Source organism: Euprymna scolopes, chromosome 11, assembly GCF_053919585.1.
Source record: "Euprymna scolopes isolate OS-2025 chromosome 11, ASM5391958v1, whole genome shotgun sequence".
NCBI classification, from domain to species: domain Eukaryota; kingdom Metazoa; phylum Mollusca; class Cephalopoda; order Sepiida; family Sepiolidae; genus Euprymna; species Euprymna scolopes.
This window is the reverse complement of record NC_136492.1, coordinates 68704327-68726185: the sequence shown is the minus strand read 5'-3', so window position 1 is coordinate 68726185 and position 21859 is coordinate 68704327. Positions and strand designations below refer to the sequence as shown.

The 21859-nt window shown below is 34.7% G+C and overlaps 1 protein-coding gene across 2 annotated transcripts in view; it reads left to right on the top strand.

Moving 5' to 3' along the window:
• The window catches only part of LOC145287898 (activating signal cointegrator 1 complex subunit 1-like), a 43861-nt gene that overhangs the window by 1080 nt on the left and 20922 nt on the right, over window positions 1–21859 (top strand). The window contains exons 2-5 of one of the 2 annotated variants that reach the window (XM_080135840.1): window positions 1399–1469; window positions 5795–5913; window positions 13050–13262; window positions 19330–19508. In XM_080135840.1, coding sequence (XP_079991966.1) covers window positions 5808–5913; window positions 13050–13262; window positions 19330–19508 — 498 coding nt within the window. In that variant the 5' untranslated portion in view covers window positions 1399–1469; window positions 5795–5807. The remainder of the gene's footprint in view (window positions 1–1398; window positions 1470–5794; window positions 5914–13049; window positions 13263–19329; window positions 19509–21859) is intronic. The other variant, XM_080135839.1, reaches the window with a different exon arrangement.

Genomic DNA, 21859 nt, shown 5'->3' with positions numbered 1-21859 from the left:
GTTTATTGGCTAAAAGCTTATTTCGATTTCTTTTTCTGTTTTCATCTTTCAATAAAGACACGAGGAAATTAAAAGAATAAAGAAAAAATCGGTGTATTTTACTTTAAGGCTCATCTCACATTCGTATAGAAAACAAAGAAGCTTTAAAATAATATGGTAACCGTTTCCGTCGCAAATTTACCGTTTGTATGGTATTAACCCCTTAACTCTAAGACTATTTTCCATTTCACAGCCCCGCCTTCGTTTATGCTACACGCGAGCATATAAAAGGCTGTTAAATGTGCACTCGTGTACCAAACTGCGTTGTCACAGTGTAGTATTGGCGAAAATTTAAAATTAGACGAAAAACAAGTAGCTTTCCAAATATGAAGCGATGTAATTCTATGTTATCATGGCTGGCCATTTTTGTATGCGCAAGTGCATTAACTTCTGAAAAACTGGGACTATTTTCCATTTCACAGCCTAACCTTCATTTACGCTATGCGCGATCATAAACGAAGGCTGTTAAATGTGCACTCGTGTACCAAACTGCCTTGTCACAGTGTAAGTACTGGCAAAAAATTAAAATTAGATGAAAAACAAGTAGTTTTCCAAATATTAAACCATGTAATTCTATATGTTATCACGGGTGGCCATTTTGTACGTGCAAGCACATGCATATGGTTAATACCATGCAAAAGAAATCAAACAAAAAACTTTTTAGCCAATAAACACAAAAAATGCCCCCCTTTCTCAGGTGGCCAGAAAGTGGGTGCTCATTTTAAGTTAAATTTACATAGAAAAGTGATCACCCACTTTTCGAAAAAGTAATTTCCTCATATCATGAAAACTATTTTTTTGCGATGGACACGGTTTTTAGCACTCCGAAATCTACAAGAAATATTTTTTTATATACGAACGTGAAATGGGCCTCAAAGTAAAATAATACCAAAGATAGGCAGGGACATAGTTTTCAAAGCCGATTTATCATAATTTTTTTTGAGGTTTTAGACTACTTTTTTATTGTATTTGAAAGATTAGAGACTAAAGTTAATTTCCCAAAGGAAAAAAATATTTGTACATGTGAAAAAAAAATTTTTTGAAAAATGTTTTCGCAGCGAGCTAACCAATTCAGTTAAATCTCTAGGGTTAAATAAATTCAGTGTAAAAATCCTTTGAAAGATAAATATTAGTTTTCTGGGTCTATTTTCAAGGATAATTAGTAAAGTCAAGTCCTAAAATATTGAATTAGATAAAAAAAAACAAAAAAACATGGCTTGTATTACTATACACATAAATTTGAAAAAGTTGTTAAAAAAACAAATATATAAGAAATGTTATCAAAGGCAAGATAAGTTACTTTTCTACCTAACTGGGTATGTTTTTAGTGTTTTTATTTAATGTAACATGTTTATTCAGCTCGAAAAGCATACAGTGTTTACCGATGTATTGGAAAATTAAAAATGGCGCCCGACTCTCTCTTTGACATGGTAAGTTTGGGAAAAAGTTAAAAATACAAAACTAGATAAAATACTATTAAAAACCCACTGAATATATGTCAGCCTATGTCACAGTAACATATATTGAGCGAGTTTCAAAAACCACCAAAGCACCTTGTTTGTACAAAAAATGGCATAATTAGCCCCCAAAATTGAGGGATTCTGCCCTTCACAAAATCCCAACAAACAAGTTTTATAAACATGGTTATACGAAAGCCCCAAATCTGAGACAGTCAAAAGGCTGCTTGAAAATGACGCCATGTAATTAAAAGGAGGGAGGGAGTGCTGGGTTTCTTTTTTCTTTTTTTTTTTCCCAGACGCACATCCGTACATTCCTATCCTGAACGTTTGTATCATTTTTACCATTTTTTAATTTAATTATTTTTCTATGTTCCAGTTTTTAAATTTTTTTTATTTTTATTTTTCAAGATTATATAAAAATTATGTTACACTAAAAGTTTTACATTCATGCAAGCAAGGAAAATATTAGAATCTTACATATAAAAATTATGCAAAACCTATAATTTAAAAAAAAAAGAAGAAATATTTTTTGCAATGATAATTTTTTTGTGTGAAAATATTAAATAATGCTTAATTCAACGATAATATCGGTAGTTCGAGAAATTAATTTAATTTTTCTTCGAGTTATATTGAATTCATTAATATGGACTTTAGGGCTTTTATCGTAATGTTCCTGTAAAAATTAATTTTTTTTATTTATTATAATTTACTATGCTTTGTTTTGATAATCAAAAGGAAAAATAAATTCATGCATTTTTTTTTTTTACTACTGAAAACCATAACTTTAGTAAAGGTATTTTTTGTTTAACTGAAATAATACATTTCCAATAAGATTTAAATAAAAATAATGGGTTCATTATATTCCGTGATCATTATTTGATAAATACTGAAAATTTCATTAAAATTGGTTAATTTTCTGATTTTTGGTGAATTTTTAAGTAAAGGGAGAGGTCAAAATGTTCATACATTTTGAGCATCGGCATTCATTTTGCACGTACCTTGGAGTCTTTTTACATTGAAGTTTCGATAATCACTTAAAAAAATAAATAAATAAAATGGTGGTAGAAACCCAGCCAATAAATGTCTACCACCATTTTGTTTTATTTTATTTTTTTAAGTCTTTGTTGAGACTTCAAAGAGATTGTGGCTATTTTTTCTTGTTCTTCGATAGTGCTCTATATTAATGTTGTTTAAAGAGTTGCAAATAAGCAAGACAATTTTTAATTGAGGATAAAAAGAAAAACTGGATGAAATTCAGGGTGAGACAGCATAATCACATTAACACACCGGTTCTTGTTAGATCACCAAAGTTAAGCAACATTGAGCCTGGTCAGTACCAATTTGAGAATGCCAGATATGTGACCAATTTAGACATACCAAGCGTTGTATGCAGGAGGACGTTAACACTTCTCTGCAGGCATTGCAAAACCTGATATTGTCATCTCCCCTAACGTGGATATACATGCGACTGGGGACCGTTTGTGAGTTTCATACTCCCACGAAACTTCCTCCTTTGGAGAAAGTTGGTTAAATCACCATAGGGTTAGTGCCGCAGTTTTATTTTTTCATTCATGCAGGGTGATACAGTGTGTTGTTCTTTCATCAGATTATTTCAAAGATTGATTATCGATACTTATCGAAGACATTCCGGCACAAAACCTGTCTAGGAATGCTGCCAGACACATAATGTGCCTTCGTGTGAAATTTCATAAAAATCGACCCAGCCATTTTCGAGTCCATAGGGAATGAACTCACAGACACACAAAGTTCCTTTTATATAATAGAAGAGATTATTAAAGGATTCCATTTAGCAACTGTAAACCTAAGAATGTGACGAGAGTATTTAAATATAAAATATTCTGCTTGTTCCTTCCTTAGTTAGTCTGTGCATTACACTTTGAAAAAAAAATACAAAAAAAAAACAAATACAATTTTTTGAAGGCCAAAAAAAAAAAAACCCACCAAATTTGCAAAATTTAGCTTTAAAAAGATCAATTTGGCAATTTTGGACAAGAATATGAGAGTGATCTCTCTTCAACGTAGACTTGTTTTTTTGAATGTCATTATAATAATATATGTTCAATGTGGCTTGGTTGTCCCATTGAAGACTTCCCTGCAAAGGGTGTTTATTCCAAATGTCGTTCTTACATGGGGATGTTGGGAGTAATACCCCTAAAAAGCAACTCTTTGCAGGTAAATCTTCAGTAGGACTTTTGATCTAGTATATCATTACTATTGTAATAGTGTGAGAAAAGAACATAGTAATTTCAATGTGCAGTAATTTTTCACTGAAGAAAGAAGTCAGCAAAACGTTACATAAAAAAGGGAACATTCGAAAGAAACAGAGCAAAAAAATAACATTTCTGGCAAGAAGTGCTGGACTGAAGGAATAAATGAAAGATTATCACTTATAATGTGATTTTATTTGTATTAAACTATGTAGCACAATATTACTTTCTGAGTATGTATTAGCACTTATTAATTTATCTCATTTGAATTAGTTCTTTATTTAAAATGCAATGGACACTATTCTAATAGATATGTTAATAGACTCCTATTTGCTATGTGTTATTAGTTTTTCTGTTCAAAAAACTTTTTGATGTTCTCCAGAAAAATAGCAGCTTTATCAGAACATATTTGTTGATTAACTATATTTCTCACTGTGTGGAATTTCCACAGGTCCTGCTAGTTACAATTATTCATTATACCAGGTTCTATTAGATTAAGCTGTCTGAAGATACTGGCTTCTTCATCCAAAATACACCAAACATTGATGTTGTTGTGTTTTCATTTTCCATCGGCAAAACTTAATTATGTTCTGCAAAACCAGAAACAAAACCAAATTTTCAAAACAACCAAACTAAATACCATGAATAAATATTTGAAGATATAAAGAACTTAAAACATAAAATCTTTTACCAAAATGACGGAACCTCAAAAGTATTGATATACCCTAAAATGAAAAAACCCAAACTAAATACCATGAATAAATATTTGAAGATATAAAAAACTTAATATAAAATCGTTTACCAAAATGATCGAACCCGAAAAGACTTGATATGCCCTAAAATGAAAAAAAAACAAAAACAAAAAAATAAATACACGGTCGTACATCTAAACAATATGATATAAATGCGGGAGTGCATCAAGGGTCTATCCTTGGACCTCTATTATTCCTAATATTCATAAATGACTTCCTTGACAAAATTGTCTGTGAGATGGGTATATATACTGATGACACTACACTCTATAACAGACATGACAGGAAAACAAATGAACACTTATCTTAAGAAATGCAGAAACACTAGAGGATGACCTCCAATTTGTAATGCAATGGGGACAAAAATGGATGGTCACATTCAATGCTGCCAAGACTAAACTTGTTTCCTTCAATAATTACAAGAAACCTTCTCTACCAACAATAGCAATGGCCAAAGACTCTTTATCTGAAAGTACATCTTTTAAACTCCTTGGCCTAACGTTCACAGTAAACATGAGTTGGAACAATTACATTGAGAGCATTGCCAGGACCGCTGTGAAGAAGGTAGATTCTCTCTACTGTGATAGAAAGCTACTAACGCCCAAAAGTATCCGGTACCTCTATAAGGCCACCATTCGCCCATGTATGGAGTATTGTTGTCATATCTGGGCTGGTGCATCTGCTACTAGTCTTTTGCTCCTAGACAAAGTTCAAAAGAGAGTCGCCAACCTGATAGGTCCTGAACTGTTATCTAAGCTTCAGCCTCTGTCCCATTGATGAAATGTAGCATCCCTCTGCCTGTTCTGCAAATATTTTAACGGTGAATGCTCTGATGAACTGCAAGCACTTGTACCCTCTCGACGAAAATTCTCCCGACAAACCCGACAAGGAACTAAATCTCAACCCTTCACAGTAGAGATCCCTAGATGTAAGAGAGCCTTTTACTCCAGCAGTTTCTTCCCAAGAACTGCTAGACTTTGGAATTCCCTCCGGGTTCCTGCTTCCCCAACTATACTGACATGCAGAAGTTCAAGTGTAACGTGAAACGACATCTTGCTGTTCAACCTCCCACATAGTACCCTTGTAGCTTATGTCCCTGATAGTAGCCTCCTACATCAAAGTGGCAATGTGCCTTGCTTGGGGTGAAAAAAAAAAGTATTTGAAGATATAAATAACTTAAAGCATAAAAACTTTTACCAAAAAAATGACCGGATTTGACCTTAAATAACCCAAACCATTCACTACGAAAATTCATGCAAATATTAATGACTTGTGACAGTTAACGTTTATTCATTTTTAAAAAATATTTTTCCAGAACCTGTTTTATCATGGAGATATTACGACCGACAATCATATGCATTGGGAACAGACGTTACCGCAAATACATGACCAGTTCACCGGGAGAAGAAAAAGTGGCCTTTGATGAACTTCCTGGTAAGCTGTTACTTAATAAACAAATAGAGAAAAAAAAAAGATCGTTGTAATTTTCTTTGTAACAAACTTTATTGTCGATTAAAGTGGAAAAAGCAGGTGTGGTTATTACTCTTTATTTCTTTCTCTACAAGAACCGGATTTAACGGTCCTGTCGGTGGGACATTAGAATACACCGACTGCCCCCCTGCAGAGGGTAAAAGTCCCTCAATGGGGGTCCTGGATATGACCTTAAACTATATCCAATGGTAAGGCCCCAGCTTGTGGGTTTTAGGGAGTATGGAGCCACCCTTTAATTGCCACTGCTCCCAGGTCCACTCTGACCCGGAGTGGTAATACCTGTTAGGGTTCCAACTATGGGTTAAATAGAAACCAACTTGAAAACAAACAAATATATTCTATTAAAATAATTTTTTCTTCAAAATCTTTGTATTCGGCATTACATAACCCGAAAAGGGCTGATATGCCGTAAAACATAGCCAACCAATCGGATTTAACAGAATTTCAGATTTATCGCAAGCTTTAGCCATTGTTTTACGCTATGTGTTCGCAGTTGATAATGATTACCTACTAGCGTTAGCCAGTCTAAATTTCACATACATCAAATCTGTTGCTAAGATTGCTGGAAAAATGGTTGGATCACTCTACTGCTCCAGTAGATATCTCACTACCGATTCAATCCTCTTTCTGTATGGGAGCCAGATATGACATAAAATATATATTAAATGCAAAATTATCTAGAATATTCCCCATCCCACTCCCTCCCCCGAGAAAGAGAAAAAAAAAGTTTTAGGATTACTGCTTACTGTCTCTATAAATATAAACGAAAACATCCCCCCACCATGACCCATTTCCACCCCGTCCACCATAAGCACCGAAACCTGAAGGCAAGAGTCAGTGAGTGGAAAACTTTCCAATGCGCTGGAGGTGTCTTTTGGCTAAGAAGAAATAAGTTTAATGAATATCTGAACACGTGAAAACTCCCCACTGGTATTTTAAAAATTATTTTGGTGCTAAATTGTCCTTATTCTAATTCTTCTGTTAGAAGTGTCTCTTGGATAAGAAGAAAAAAGTTCAATATCTTTAAATGGAAATTACAGTAATCTATTCCATTTTCATTTCATTCGTAAATATGGGAGGGGAACTTATCTTCAAATATCTTTAATTTTGAATTAGAGCGATGGACTTTTACTAAGTAAATATTAATAAGTCCTTCCCCCCCCCCCTCCGCTTTTTTTTTTAATGGAGAGTAGACAACGCATTGTGGATGCGTTCTCGGCAGCTCTCATTACTCTCGCTTCTCCTTATTTGTCCCTCAGTCTTCTTTTCCAATGAGTGATTTTTCTGACAAAGGGTGAAGAAAAAGCTGCTTTCCAGGATGGCAGTACTTTGTGAACAGTAGCCTGAGATATCGGAAATCTTCTGTTTCTATGTCTATCCTTGTGACCAGTAAGGGTACTGGAGATAAATATTTAATCTGGGCTGACGTTAACCCGAACCTTGGATTAACCACTAAGGAGGCTGTCCTATAAGCAGGTGCAAAGTACTGGGGCTGCTATATTGCCATCTGGTGAATGGACTCTGGACTATGCAATAGTTTCTGGTGGGGCCTCTCGATGCCATACTAGTGGGTAATTGTTACGGCTTTACCTTATCATGTGCTACAAAAAAAAAAAAAATTTTCTGTCTTTTTGTCTCTTACTTTCCCTCTCTGTCCTGCTCTAACCAAGTCTGTCGACCTGTTCCACAAATCTCAAATCCTCAACATAAAATATCTCCAGAAAAAAAACACAAATAAACCTAGAACCCCATCCTCCAATGTAAACCCTTAATACCATGTCTCCTTCTCCAACATCAGGGGTCTACGTTCCAACCTTCCAGAGGTTGAAACCCAATTACAGGAGACAAAACCGGACATAGTCTTCCTAAGCGAAACTGGCATAGGACTGACCACTTCCCTTGACGAGTTCATAATTAAAGGATACTCTAACTTAACATCTAAATCGGACTCCCAAGATCGCCATGGACATGGAATATGTGCCTACATTAAAGATGGCTTTCCGTGTGGTAGGGATATCTCCAGTGAAGACCCTAATTTACCTTATATGTGCTTCCAGGTTGCACTTGCTCACATCACTGCATTTATATTTGCCCTCTATCGCCCCCACAACAGCGGAGTTACTCTCTTTAAGAGCATATCTGAGAAAATTGACCACATCCTGTCTGCTCACCCTTCAGCTAACATCCACATTTGTGGTGACTTCAATGTCCACAATGTGGAATGGCTGACCCACTCTAACAAGACAGATGATGAGGGAAGGTTCTGTCATGATTTCGCCATTGCCCATGACCTCACCCAGATTGTTCATGAACCCACCCGTATGCCCGATACTTCTGGTCAGTACACTAGTCTTCTAGACCTTTTTCTCACAACTTCCCCTGAGCTATGTTCATGTTCCGTTCTGTCTCCTCTGGGATCTTCCAACCACTCGGTTGTATCAGTTAAGATAAAAACGAAATGCAATAAGTCCTCAGACGTACCTCTCCACCGTACTGTACATCGATACTCTGCAGCTGACTGGGATAGCTTCCGTACATTTATATCTGATCTACACCCGCATTCCATGTTTAAAAAGGATGTGTCCTCCATAGTATCAGACCTGACCAATTGGCTAATTGTAGGCATAGACCGATTCATTCCATCCAAAACATTCCAACAAAAACCTAACAGCGAGCCATGGTTCTCCCCAGAATGTGCTGCTGCTATCGCGCACAGTAACCACTTTTCCCATAGCTACCAATGTAATAGATGCACTGAGACTAAAGCTGCTTTCAGGACTGCCAGCAACCACTATAAAAGAGTAATAAAAAATGCAAGAGAGCTATATGCTCAGTCCGTTAAATCCAAAGTAGCTGAGCAGCAGCTTGGCTCCCACCAGTTCTGGCAAATAGCAAACAGAATCCTGAACAGAAGCGTGCGTTCTATCCCAACCATCATCAATGGACCTGAGGTCATCTCGTCAGCATCAGACAAGGCCAAACTATTTGCCAAGAATTTGCAGCTAATTCTTCCCTATGCGACGAAGGTCATCAACTCCCCGTATTTCCTCCTATAACTGACAACATGCTATGCAACATACAAATATCTGTGCGTGAGGTCGCTAAGCTAATCAAGAACTTTGATTCCAGTAAAGCAACTGGCCCTGACAGCATTCCAGTTATAGTGCTGAAAACCTTCAACGAGAACTTGCCCCCATACTTACAAAACTGTTTAAGCGTTGCCTTAAGGAGAAGTGCTTCCCAACACCCTGGAAAACCTCATCAGTATGACCTGTATTAAAGAATTCAGGTGATAAGTCATCTCCCTCTCAGTACAGACCAATAAGTCTGTCATGAGTAAGTTGCTGGAATCCATATTAAATAGAGTAGTAGTCAACCACCTCAGCAAAAATAACCTTCTTAGTGAAATACAATATGGTTTCCAGTCTGCCAGATCTACAGCAGATGTACTAACAATTATATCTCATAGGATTAGTGAATCTCTTGACAAAGGCTTCCTCTCTAGGGCAATTGCTCTTGACATATCAAAAGCCTTCGATAAGGTATGGCATAAGGGTCTATTTCACAAGATTTCAAGCTACGGTATAACTGGAAATGTTTTCTCAATCATTAAATCATTTCTCTCTGATAGGCTCATAAGAGTAGTGGTTGATGGGCAGAAATCAGAGGCCCTCAGTATTAATGGTGGAGTCCGTTAGAGGTCCATCCTGGGCCCAACTCTCTTCCTGATCTACATTAATGATCTCCCAAAACACATAAATCATTCGTTGACATCTATGCTGATGACACGACAATCTATGACAACACATCAAAGGGCGTAAATGACAAAATTCTCTCTGATTCTCTCTCCTCTGATCTTGAGCACGTGGTAGTGCGGGGTAAGAGGTGGCTGGTTACTTTTAATGCATCTAAAACCAAGCTCCTATCTTTACATTATCAATGCTCTGATCCCCATCTGGCATCAATTGAAATGTGTGGTTCTCGTATAGGGGAAGCTCCATGTTTTGATAAGCTTCTGGGCTTAACTTTTACTCCCAATCTGAAATGGAACAGTTGCCAAGGTTGCTGGAAAAATGGTAGGATCCTTCTACCGCTCCAGAAGATATCTCATCCCTGATGCAATCCTCTATCTATATAAAAGCTAAGTACGTCCAAGGATGGAGTACTGCTGCCACATCTGGGCAGGAGCTGCTAAAAGCAGCCTATCCTGCCTTGACAGAGTACAAAATAGGCTTCGTGGCTTAGTGGGTGGTGCCCTTTTCTCTTCCCTACAACCTCTTTGTTTTATTGTTACTACCATGGCAAGTGCTCGTCTGAGCTCCAATTTCTGGTCCACCCTCGCCAGTCTTTCACGATAAACACCCGTCTAGCTGAAACCAGTGTAAAAACATTTTCCCCTCTCTTTATCTGTGCCAAAACCAAAATGTAGATTCCATGAAGAAAGCTTCATTCTTAGAAGTTCACGCCTGTGGAACTCTGTTCCGTTTGCCTGTTTCCCACCTGACTACAACCTGGATGTCTTCAAGTCCAACATTAACAAATTCCTGATGAACCGCCCCTCCCTTAAGTAAGACACTTTACTTTAAATTTACTTTAAATCTCCAATACTAACATACTATACACGCAATAAACCTTATCCCCGAGTGGCTTCCGGGCCTTGATAAGTGGTGACTGCCTTGTAAAAAAAAAAAAAAAATGAAGTACTGTTGCTACATCTGAGCATCAGCTGCTCAGCGCACCCTATTCAGCCTCGATAGAGCTCAAAACCAGCTTTGAAACTTAGTAGGTGATACCCTATTCTCTTCCCTGCAACCTCTTTCGCACAGAAAAGACAGAGCCCGTCTCTGTTCTATCATTCTTTTCATAGCAAGTGCTTGACTGAACTTCAATCTATGGTTCCCAGTTTAATACAACATGGTAGCCTTCAAATCCAATGTAAACAAGTTCTTGTTGCACTATCCCCATAAATAATCAAATCCTACCCAATTTACATCATTAACAATTGCTACACTATCACCTTAGATTCATTAACCTTTATCTAGGCATCACCAAAAATGGCCGAAAAATCAAGTTGTTGTTGTTTTTTAAAACGAAATTACATTTATTAAAATCCATTATTTCTGAGTAACTTTTTTTTTTCCAGAAAGATAAAACCCTGAATTTTATCATATAGAAAGCAGAATAATGTAAAACTTTTTCTACTATTTTTAATTAAATCTTAAATGTTAAATTTTCCCCAAACGTTAACAATTGGCGTTTATTGTTTTGCACAAAAAAAAAAAATAGTTTAAAAAAAAAGGTTTTTGAAAGAATTAATTTTTTATTTCTTGTCTAACTAAGATTTAGGGTGATTTTCTATGAGAATATGCAAAAATATATAAGTACCTGGATTTCAAATAATTCCACTTATTCATATAGGCAACCAGTTACTTCGAGTCGATTTGATTACTGTTAACATTTGTACTGGATGAAAAGCAAACTACGGAAGACCAAAAAGCCAAAAAAAAACTTATTTTTCAGTGACGAAAATTTCAATGTACTATTAACGCTGAGGCTGGCCAGTACCAGATGGGTGACCATTTGTATGAGTTTGGTTTTTAATGTGTATGTGTGTGGAGGCCAGGCTCTCCAAAATGGGGAGGGGGCAATTTAAAGCAGAATAAAAAAAATTATTTCAGCGTGTTTGGTCCACCGTAGTCGAAAGGCGGCAAACGTTTCCAAACTTGATCGAAAAAATAATGATATTTTTAACACAAAGGGCACAATATTTATCGAATTTTTTTTTGTATCGATTCTTCAAAGCATGCCCTGTTTAATAATGGTCATGCATTATTCGGCTCGCTAAAAAGAAATTGTTAATTTATTTATCAAAGATTTTAAAATGGCTTTTTTCGTATAAATATTAAAAAAATTTTTTTTTTGTTTTGCTTAACTTAAATTAATTATTTTACTTAACATATTCACCGAATATCACACTTCAAAACTCAAAAGTGGGATAATTAAACACAATCAAAGTTCTGATATTCAGACATCAAAATAAGGTATGCAAACAAGTTTTTTTTTTTTCTATAATCCCGTCCCTTACAACAACATAATATGTTTTGTTCAGTTTCAGATGATTATTTTAAGCATATTTGGAACTCCCTCAAAACAAGGGGGGTTTTGTAAGCAAAAAAAATATATATATAAATATTGTTTATGAAAAATAAGTACACTGTTATAAAATTCATTCTTCTCTTAATAATCGCTGAAAATTTCGGATTGATTGGATAATTACCTGATTTTTGGTAGATTTTTAAAAAGACGGTCCATCAAAAAGTACTTGCCTGCCCCCCCAGTTTTGGCAGTGCCTACCCTTAACCCTGAGTAGACTTCAGCCTTTGATATTTGGTGACTCCTTAGTAAAAAAGAACAAACCCACCAATCTTTATAATTTGCAGTTAATAATAATATCCCTTTTGAAACAAAAAATACCTCTTTCTTCTTCCATAAAAATAATTGTTATTTAAACATTCTTAAAATAAATAAATAAAACCAACACATCTCTTTTGGATTCTTCAGACTACCGTTCTCATCCTGATTGTTATTCTCATAATGTTTTGGCTGATGTAACTTCTTTGGGTGTATCTTGTCAAACTCGAGAATCTGCACAGAATCTTGAACAAAATCCTTTATTTAATCCACGGGGATAGTATGCTCTCGTTCACATGACCGGGTAGAAGTTTTAAGTAATTTACAATCGTATTTATATCGCCTGCACTGAGGTCTGAACTTTCAACCTCCAAAAGAGTGTCACTTAGAATTTAATTTTCACCTAGTACTTTATCTATTATGCCAGGGGTCCTTGTGGACAATTCTAGTATGCTTCAACTGAAATCTTACGAGAATATCACTCCAGATGAAAACAGTTGTCCGAATAATCCAAATTATCAACCATCATCTCAAAAATTTATCAACATAGTGTTTGAGTTTGCCATTACGGTCTTACCATGTCAATCTAATGTGTCGCGTCTTGTTTTGCAGGCTCAAGTCTGCAATGATTAGTAGTAAACAAATATTTCTCTTTTCTTTCATTGTAGAGGATTACTCTGAGTATATGGATAATGATGATGACAATGATGTTGACAACGGCATCGTTACGGCCACAGAAACTGGCTTTGAGACACACATTGATGTGGCCAGTGAATACTTCAAGTACATCATTGGCAAAAAAGGAGACACAAGGAGGCGTATTGAAATGGAAACAGTAACACAAATCCGTATTCCAAGACGTGGACAGGATGGAGCTATAGGTAAGAGAGTCGTTTATGGATTCAGATTGGCTAATCATGCTTGACTGGCGGGATTTATTTTGTTGTTTATGACTTTGTCACTTTGATTTTCATCAGATTCATTCAGGTGTTAATAGATAAGCCTGTCTGAAGATACTAGCTTCCTGACTTAAAATTCACCAAACATTGATGTTATTGTCTTTTTTTTCTTTCCCTTTGCAAAACTCAATCATGTTCTGCCCCCCCCCCCCAACAATTTTCATTAACAAATCAACGACACTATTTGAAGATATAAAGAAGTTGAAACAAATTTTTTTACTAAATTGACTGAACCCGAAAAGGGTTGATATGCTGTAAAATGAAGCAACGAAACCAAACATCACAAATAAATATGTGAGGATATAAAGAACTTAAAGCATAAAACCTTCTTCCAAAATTAAATAACCCCAAAAGATTTGATATGCTGTGAAACAACCAAACCAAAGATTATATATTTGAAGATTTAAAAAAAAAAAATCTTTAAGCAAAAAAAAACTTTTTGCAAAATTACTGGATTCAGCATTAAATAACCTGTGAAGGATTGATATGCTGCAAAACGAAAAAAGCCCAAAACAAACTGAACTATCTCCTCTGATTATTTAAGTTAAGCAATATTCAATCTGGTTAGTAGTTAAATGACTAACCATTTGGAAATACTATGTGTTCTAAACAAACATTCCACCTTTGTATATATGTCCAGTTAGTAATTGTCTGTATTTTTGAGATGACGTGTTTTCATTGATTGAGATTGTCGGACTGACTTCCTCATCTTGGTTGTTATAGTCACAACGTTTCGGCCGTTTTGCCCTCCGGCTTTCATCAGTGACATATGGCCGAGTGGTCCTAGACGTTGTATCAAAGTTTACAGTTACCCAAAGGTGCTGAATTCAATCCTGAACGAAGGCAGTGAAAAGTAACATTCAAAATAGAGAATCAGCAACTATGTCCCAGAGCCTAGCTGGAGTCCGAACACGGTACCCCCGTAATAATAATAAAGGGTTGGGTTCGAGACTCTTAACAAACGGTTCCCCAGTTCGATACAAAACACCTGATGAAGGCCGAAACGTTGTGACTATAACAACCAAGATGAGGAAGTCAGTCCGACAATCTCAATCATATGTCTGGTTGTAAAATATGCTTAAGTATAATATTTTAATTTGTCCAGATTTCGTATATATTATTGTAGTCGTGAAAAAAAAGTATTTGGGTGCCATCAGCTAGAACCAAAAGCAAAACTGTAGCATTCAAAGCTAGTGACGTTACCACTGTACCAATGAACTGATTAAAAATAAAAAAATAAACCAAGATGAATGTACAAAATGTCTTATGATTTTTTCAATTTTGACCCCTTTTGACCCCTTAAAACTATTTTAACCAGCTAAAGATCCATAAAAGAACGGTCCATAAAAAAATTCAATCATTTGAGGCCCCTAGCTCTGCTCTGCGACTTTAGTTTTGGAATATAAAATATAGAGACAGACAGAGAGACAGACAAATATATAGCCTTTTATATATTAGATTTGCTTACAAAGTACTAGCAGGAGGAGGAGGGGGGGCATTTATTATTAATATGATATTTTAAATTTGTCCAGATTTCGTATATATTATTATATAATCATGATTTCTAAAGTAAAAAAAAAAAAAAAAATATTTGGGTGCCATCAGCTAGAATCGAAACTGAAACTGTAGCATTCAAAATTGATGACACTGTCACTGTACCAATGTGACACGCATATAAACTGGTTAAAAATAAAATAAGATGAATTTATAAAATGTTTAATGGCTTTTTCAATTTTTACCTATTTTTGACCCCTTAAAGACAATTTTAACCGGCTAAAGACCCATGAAGATGATGACTACCCAAGGGCAGTCAATGTTAAGGCGATCAGTCTGTCTTACCTTCTCTCTTTTAGAAATGAAAGTGAACCCAATCTCTCCACCTTTATGTATTAATAAAAGTTTCCCTTCATTGGTTCACAGATAATCAACTGGGAACTTAGAATAATAGCAAATAAATTTTTGTGCAGCATGAAAATCCAAATAATCAGTACACAAGGAAGAAACTGATTCAACTTGAGTTGAATGGTCACCATTGCAATATCAACAACAGCATACAACACAGAATAATGTGTAGTATGTTTGGCTATACAAACAAAAGCAAAAACAGATCACTCGCATATTAAGCCTCTGCTTTTCCTTTTCTTTTCATTTTGTTTTATTCGTCTTTTCTTTTCTTTTTTCTTTGCTAATCTCAAATGGAAATGGGAGATACTTTTAAACATTGTCTACAAGTACATCTGCAAAAGCAAACCAAATAACCAATTCACAATTAATAACTAGGACAAGAGAATATTCTTTTCATTATGTTGACTCTCGAGTATATATCAGTTAATATCTTATGTTTTTATATAGAGTGGTGTGGTTCTCGATTGAGTAACTGTGTCTGTCGGATATATACTCAAAGAGTAAAAACAATGATAAGAGTATTCTCATTTTCCTAGCCCTATTAATAAGCAATCTAGTGTTTATTAATCTTACATAGTAGGGACACTATGCCGGTAAGTAGTGATTAAGTTAGCTAGTGTGAATTTTGACAAGGGTCATTTTTAGTGAATGTTAGAATAACCCAGATCTGTAAAACAGAACTGTTCTTAAGATTGAACGAAAGATTTATATTAAAGGTCAAACTCTGTAAACAAAATGTAGTCGAACGAGATGAAGATGAGTAATGATGTCAGGTTTTTGATCAAGAAAAACAAGAATTTTCAAATGAGTTTCTTTGTTGAAAATATGTCAACGAGATGCATCCAACTGATTTTCTTGATAATCTAAGCGTAAAGTTATTGATATTTGTTTGTCTGCGTGTCACACATTTCATTAGATAGAAAGTGAATCTAAGAAGTAAAACATTAGTCATTTATTTCTCTCCTATTTTAGTTCTCTCCAATAAAACCTTGAAGAAACTCAATTCTCCTTATGTCTTTCCTGCCTGGGAAGTTTTATTTGTGTAACTTAAATAGATGAGGTAATCGACAACCTCTCGATGATACAGAAACACATAAAATGCATCGAAAATGAAAAGAAGTACCGATGCAGAGAAATAAAAAAAAGGCATGTATAAACCCTGCATGTATGTATAAAGACATTTTATTCTATTTGCTTTATTGATCGCTCTTGAGTGAAAACATAACATTAATTAACTAGTGGGCTTCCTGCATGATTGGCAAGCTCCAAGCCTCTCCATGGAGATAAAAGAACAAACTTACAAAAAGGTCAATTTTAGAAAGTCGCAAGAAAACAACACAGGAGGCAAAATCTGAAATAACATCATCTCGAATCGATATGATCCCATTGAAATATGTTCTTTTAATGCATTTACACTGCAAACAAGGCACAGTGCCATTTTGATATAGGGGGCTACTATCTGGGACATAATTTGCAGGCATACTATGCAGGGAGTTGAGCAGCAAGATGTCTGTTTACATTACACTTGAACTTCTGCATGTCAGTACAGTCAAGAAAGCAGGGACCTGGAAGGGAATTCCAAAGACTAGCAGTCTGAGGGAAGAAACTCTTAGAGTAGAAAGCTTTCTGGCATCTAGGGACCTCAAATGTGTAGGGGTGGGATTTAGCTGCTTGTCGGAGGTATTTACGTCAAGAGGGTGCAAGGGCTTGAAGTTGTTTTGGAGCACTTTCGATTAAAATATTTGTAAAACAGGCAGAGGAATGCAAAATTTGTCGATGGGACAAAGGTTGAAGGCAGCTGACAGTTTGGGACCTATTAGGTTGGTGACTCTCTTTTGAACCCTGTCTGAGAGTGAGACACTAGTAGCAGATGAACCAGCCGAAATGTGGTAATGCAACATATATGGGTAAATGGTGGTCTTCTAAAGGTACAGGATACTTTCAGGTGTAAGTAACTTTCTAGCATGGTAGAGAGAGCCCACCTTCTTTGTAGCAGTCTTGAAAATGCCCTCAATGTATTTGTTTCAATTCATGTTCCCTGCGAACGTTAAGCCAAGGAGTTTGAATGAATTACTTTCAGGTAATGCATCATTAGCCATGACCATTAGTGGTTGAGAAGACAGAGACAGATAAAAACTGCATTCCAAGTAAAAATTATTTGATATACTTATGTATGAGGCAAAAATAAGTATCCTCACCAAAACTTAGAAAGAAAAAAAATGATTGAGTACAAGTTTGATTAAAAGTAAAAAAAAAAAAAAAAAAAAAATTCGATGTTTTGTAAATTGCAGTTTTCTGTTGATCTGCCATTGATAAGAGTAGAAATCTTATAAAGCAAGGGGAGATAAGTCAGCCTGTCATTTACCAAATAATAATGAATGGCGATTTGGAAAATACAAAAACTGATTTTTTATCTTTTATTAAAATTCTACTTGATCATTTTTCCTAATTTTTGATGAGGATGCTTATTTTTATGTGATACATAAGCATATTGAAAACTTTTTACTTGGAATGTGATTTTCACCTGTGGCCCATACTGTATATTAGGTATGGCCATAAATGGGCGGACAACTATAGGGGGACCTAGTTTTGAAAGCCAATTTATCATAATTTTTTTGTAGGTTTCCGACAACTTTTTGATTGTATTTGAAAGATTAAGGACTAAACTTAATTTCCAAAAGCAAAAAAATATTTGTACACGTGAAAAAAAAAAGTTACGAAAAATGTTTTCACGGCGAGCTACTCAATTCAGCTAAATTTTGAATTTAAATAAATTCAGTGTAAAAATCCTTTAAAAGATAAATATTAGTAAAGTCCTAAGGTATTGACTTAAATAAAAAAAATCACATTGTTTGTACAAAACATAAATTAGCCCAAAACCGAGTGTTTCTGCCGTTTGCAAAACGCAACAGACTAAAGTTTTTCTAAACACGGAATATACGGAGGCCCAAAATTTCAGTCAGTCAAAAGACTGTGAAAATAACGTCATGTAATTAAAAGGGAGGAAGGGGTGTGATAATTTTTTTTCCCAGATGTGCATCTGTACATTCCTATTCTGAACGTTTGTATCAATTTTTTCATTTTTTAATTTAATTGTTCCTGTTTTTAAATTAATTTTTTAAAAAATTATTGTTCAATATTATATAACAAATATGTTATGCTGAAAGTTTCACATTCTTGCGAGCAAGGAAATTATTAAAATCTTGCATATAAAAATTATGCGAAACCTGTAATAAAAAAAAAAGTAGAAATATTTTTTGAAATTATAATTTTTTTGTGTGAAAATGTTAAATAAACAATGCTTAATTCAATGGTAATATCAGTAGTTTGAGAAATTCATTTTTCTTCGAGTTATATCAAATTCATTAATACAGACTTTGGGGGCTTTTTTCGTAATGTTCCTGCAAAAATTCTTTTCTTTTCTTTTTATTGTTACAAATTACGATGCTTTATTTATATAAAAAAAGCAAAACTAAATTCTTGTGTATTTTATTTACTACTGAAAACCATAACTTTAGTAAAGTTATTTTTTGTTTAAACAAAATAATACATTTCCACAAAGATTTAAATAAAAATAATTAGTTCATTATATTCCGTGATCATTATTTCATAAATACTGAAAATTTCATTAAAATTGGTTAATTTCCTGATTTTTGGTGATTTTTTTTTAAATAAATGGAGGGGTCAAAATGTTTATAGATTTTGAGCATCGGCATTCATTTCGCCCGTACCTACTGTATATGTGTACAAATGATTACACTGATTATATATGATGCAAGTAATAATATCTCATGTAAAAACTTTGACATCAGCTGAAACATTGTGAGAATAGCATTCAGAATGAAAAAATAAATAATACAAATCATCTGAAAAATGATATTTCTGCTTCAGAAACATTGAGATAGGGATTGTTAATTGATATTACTATTCTCATCTTGGTTGGTTTTTTTTTTTAAGTTCAAAAGCGTGCACCTGAAGAAGGTTGACGACGATTGTATCAGCTGAAACATTGTGAAAATAACAAGCGAGATGAGAATAGTAGTCCAATAATACAAATTTATTTTTATTTTTATTTTTCTATCAGTGATTGTCGGTCGTGACAAAAAAGGAGTTAGTTCTGCTCGTACCCGTGTGGAACTCTTGGTGATCTCAGCCCGACAGAAACAGCCATTCACGCATTTTCTCTCCATTCCAATTAGCGACGAAAATATCCGAGTCAAAACTGATGACTTCAAAACGGACGTCCTCAGGGAATGTCATGGGGTCAGTGTTTTTTCATCTTCTCCTCTTACTTGGTTCTTTCTCATCCTGTTTTTCATTCACAGAGAAAAAAAAAACACTAAAGTACTCAATGGTAGTTTCTGCAACAGCTAATATAAAGTGTTTTATATACAAAACAACTATACATTACAGTGTCTGTTGTGTGTATCCAGGTTTCATCAATCTGGTCATGTTGGATCTGGAGCAAAATCTGACTCACAGAAACAGAGTCGATCTGTTCCTATTAGCTAAATTCTGTCCCAGATCCAACATGACCAAATCAATGAAACTCGGCTACACGCAACATACAGTGTAATGTATAGTTCTTAGATGAAATACTTTACATAAGATCAGAACAAGATTGGTACCATCAGTTTCAAATCCAAATAAAGGGGACATATAATTTTGTCTTATATTTTTACAGTATTTCAATCCTCTGCTTTATTTTTATTTTTTTTACTAATTTGACATTTCCACACACAATATCTATTGATATTTGCATGGCATGCAAGGTGAAAGAGTTTTTATTCTTTGATCCATGAATTTAAGTTTGTCATGATAACCACCATTTTCTAGCATTGAAGAATTATAAACTAAAATCTAAAAATTAAAAATCCCAAATTAAAAAAAAAAACAATGCTGAAAAACGAAAAGAAGAGAAAAAAACCTCAGTATTGTGAATTAATAATTTGTGTCAGTAGCTTACAATAAGTTAAGGAGAAAAAATATTCCACATTAAATAAGCAAAAACCACGTGGCTTATTTTTCGGTTTATAAATAATTGTATGATGTAAGGGAGATAACTATTACTGGAATTTTGAAAAAAAATCTAGTTGGGTTTAGAATTAACATTTGAAAAGAATAATAAAATAAAATATATAAAAACATAATAAATAAAATGAAGTAATAAAAAGTAATTAAGAGAAAAATAAATCGTTTAAAATAAAAGAAAATAAATTAAAAATCAGTGAAAAAAAATTAATCAAAAATAGTAAAAAAAATAAAAAACGAAACAGAGGATCGAAATATCATCAAAAGGCAAACAATGCGTGGGCCACCATTTTTTTTAAAGAGGCAGACATTAAGAGAAGCTGAAGATTATCAGGTAGAAGAGACGAATTATAGCCCCCCCCCTTATCTGCATATGAAACTAATGGTACCAATGTTATTTTTGATCTTCTTTAATACTTAAACATAAATATTATGCTCTTATTTAAAAACCTTTCTTAATAATAATACTACTCTACGGAGGTTATCTCCCACTAATTTTATCAATTTTGATCCCAACTTTAAGCCACAAAATCATTTTGTAGAACTAGCTGACGGGAGTCGAGTCAATGATATCGTTTTGAAAAGAGGCAATGCGAAAATCTTGCTAAAGAACAATAAAGGGGAACAAGGTGCAAATATAAACTTTAGCCCCAATAAATCAAAACTGGTATACCCGAATGGAACTGTATTCGACCTTAAAGAAAATGGAAGACTATATTATTTAAATATCGTAGTCCCATCAAAAACCGCCTGCCATGATCTACAGACATGGCATAAAATTCTTGGACACTGCAATATTCCTGATATCAAAAAGTTGCCGACTGTATTTGATGGAATACGAATACAAACATCAAAAACCTTCAACTGCGACGTCTGTACGCGGGGGAAAATGACAAACTATCAAAGCAAAATACCAGACAAAAAGGCCAAAAAAAATTCTATCAATGGTGCATTGTGACTTGAACGGCTTGACAGCTATGTTTATGTTCCGTTCTGTCTCCTCTGGGATCTTCTGACCACTCAGTTGTATCAGTTAAGATAAAAACGAAATGCAATAAGTTTTTAGACATAGCTCTCCACAATACTGTAGCGGCTGACTGGGATAGCTTCTGTACATTTATATCTGATCTACCTCTGCATTCAATGTTTAAAAAGGATGTGTCCTCCATAGTATCAGACCTGACAGAATTGTTACTTGTAGGCATAGACCGATTCATTCCATCCAAAACATTCCAACAAAAACCTAACAGCCAGCCATGGTTCTCCCCAGAGTGTGCTGCTATCATCGCGCACAGAAATCACTTTTTTCATTGCTACAAACGTAATAGATGCACTGTGACAAAAGCTGCTTTCAGAACTGCCAGCAACCACTGTAATAGAGTAAAACCAACACAAAGTCAAGTATCTGCAGAATGTCTTCTTGGTTCCTCCTCTTCTCTTTTCTCTCTCCCAACAATCGAACACAGCATATAATAACAAAACTCTAAAGCACGTCTGACAGCACTGACTTCTGCCAACAGTCTGCCCCTCCTCTTAACAACACAGGCTTTTTATATCGCAAAATCGTTCACCTCTATTTGCAT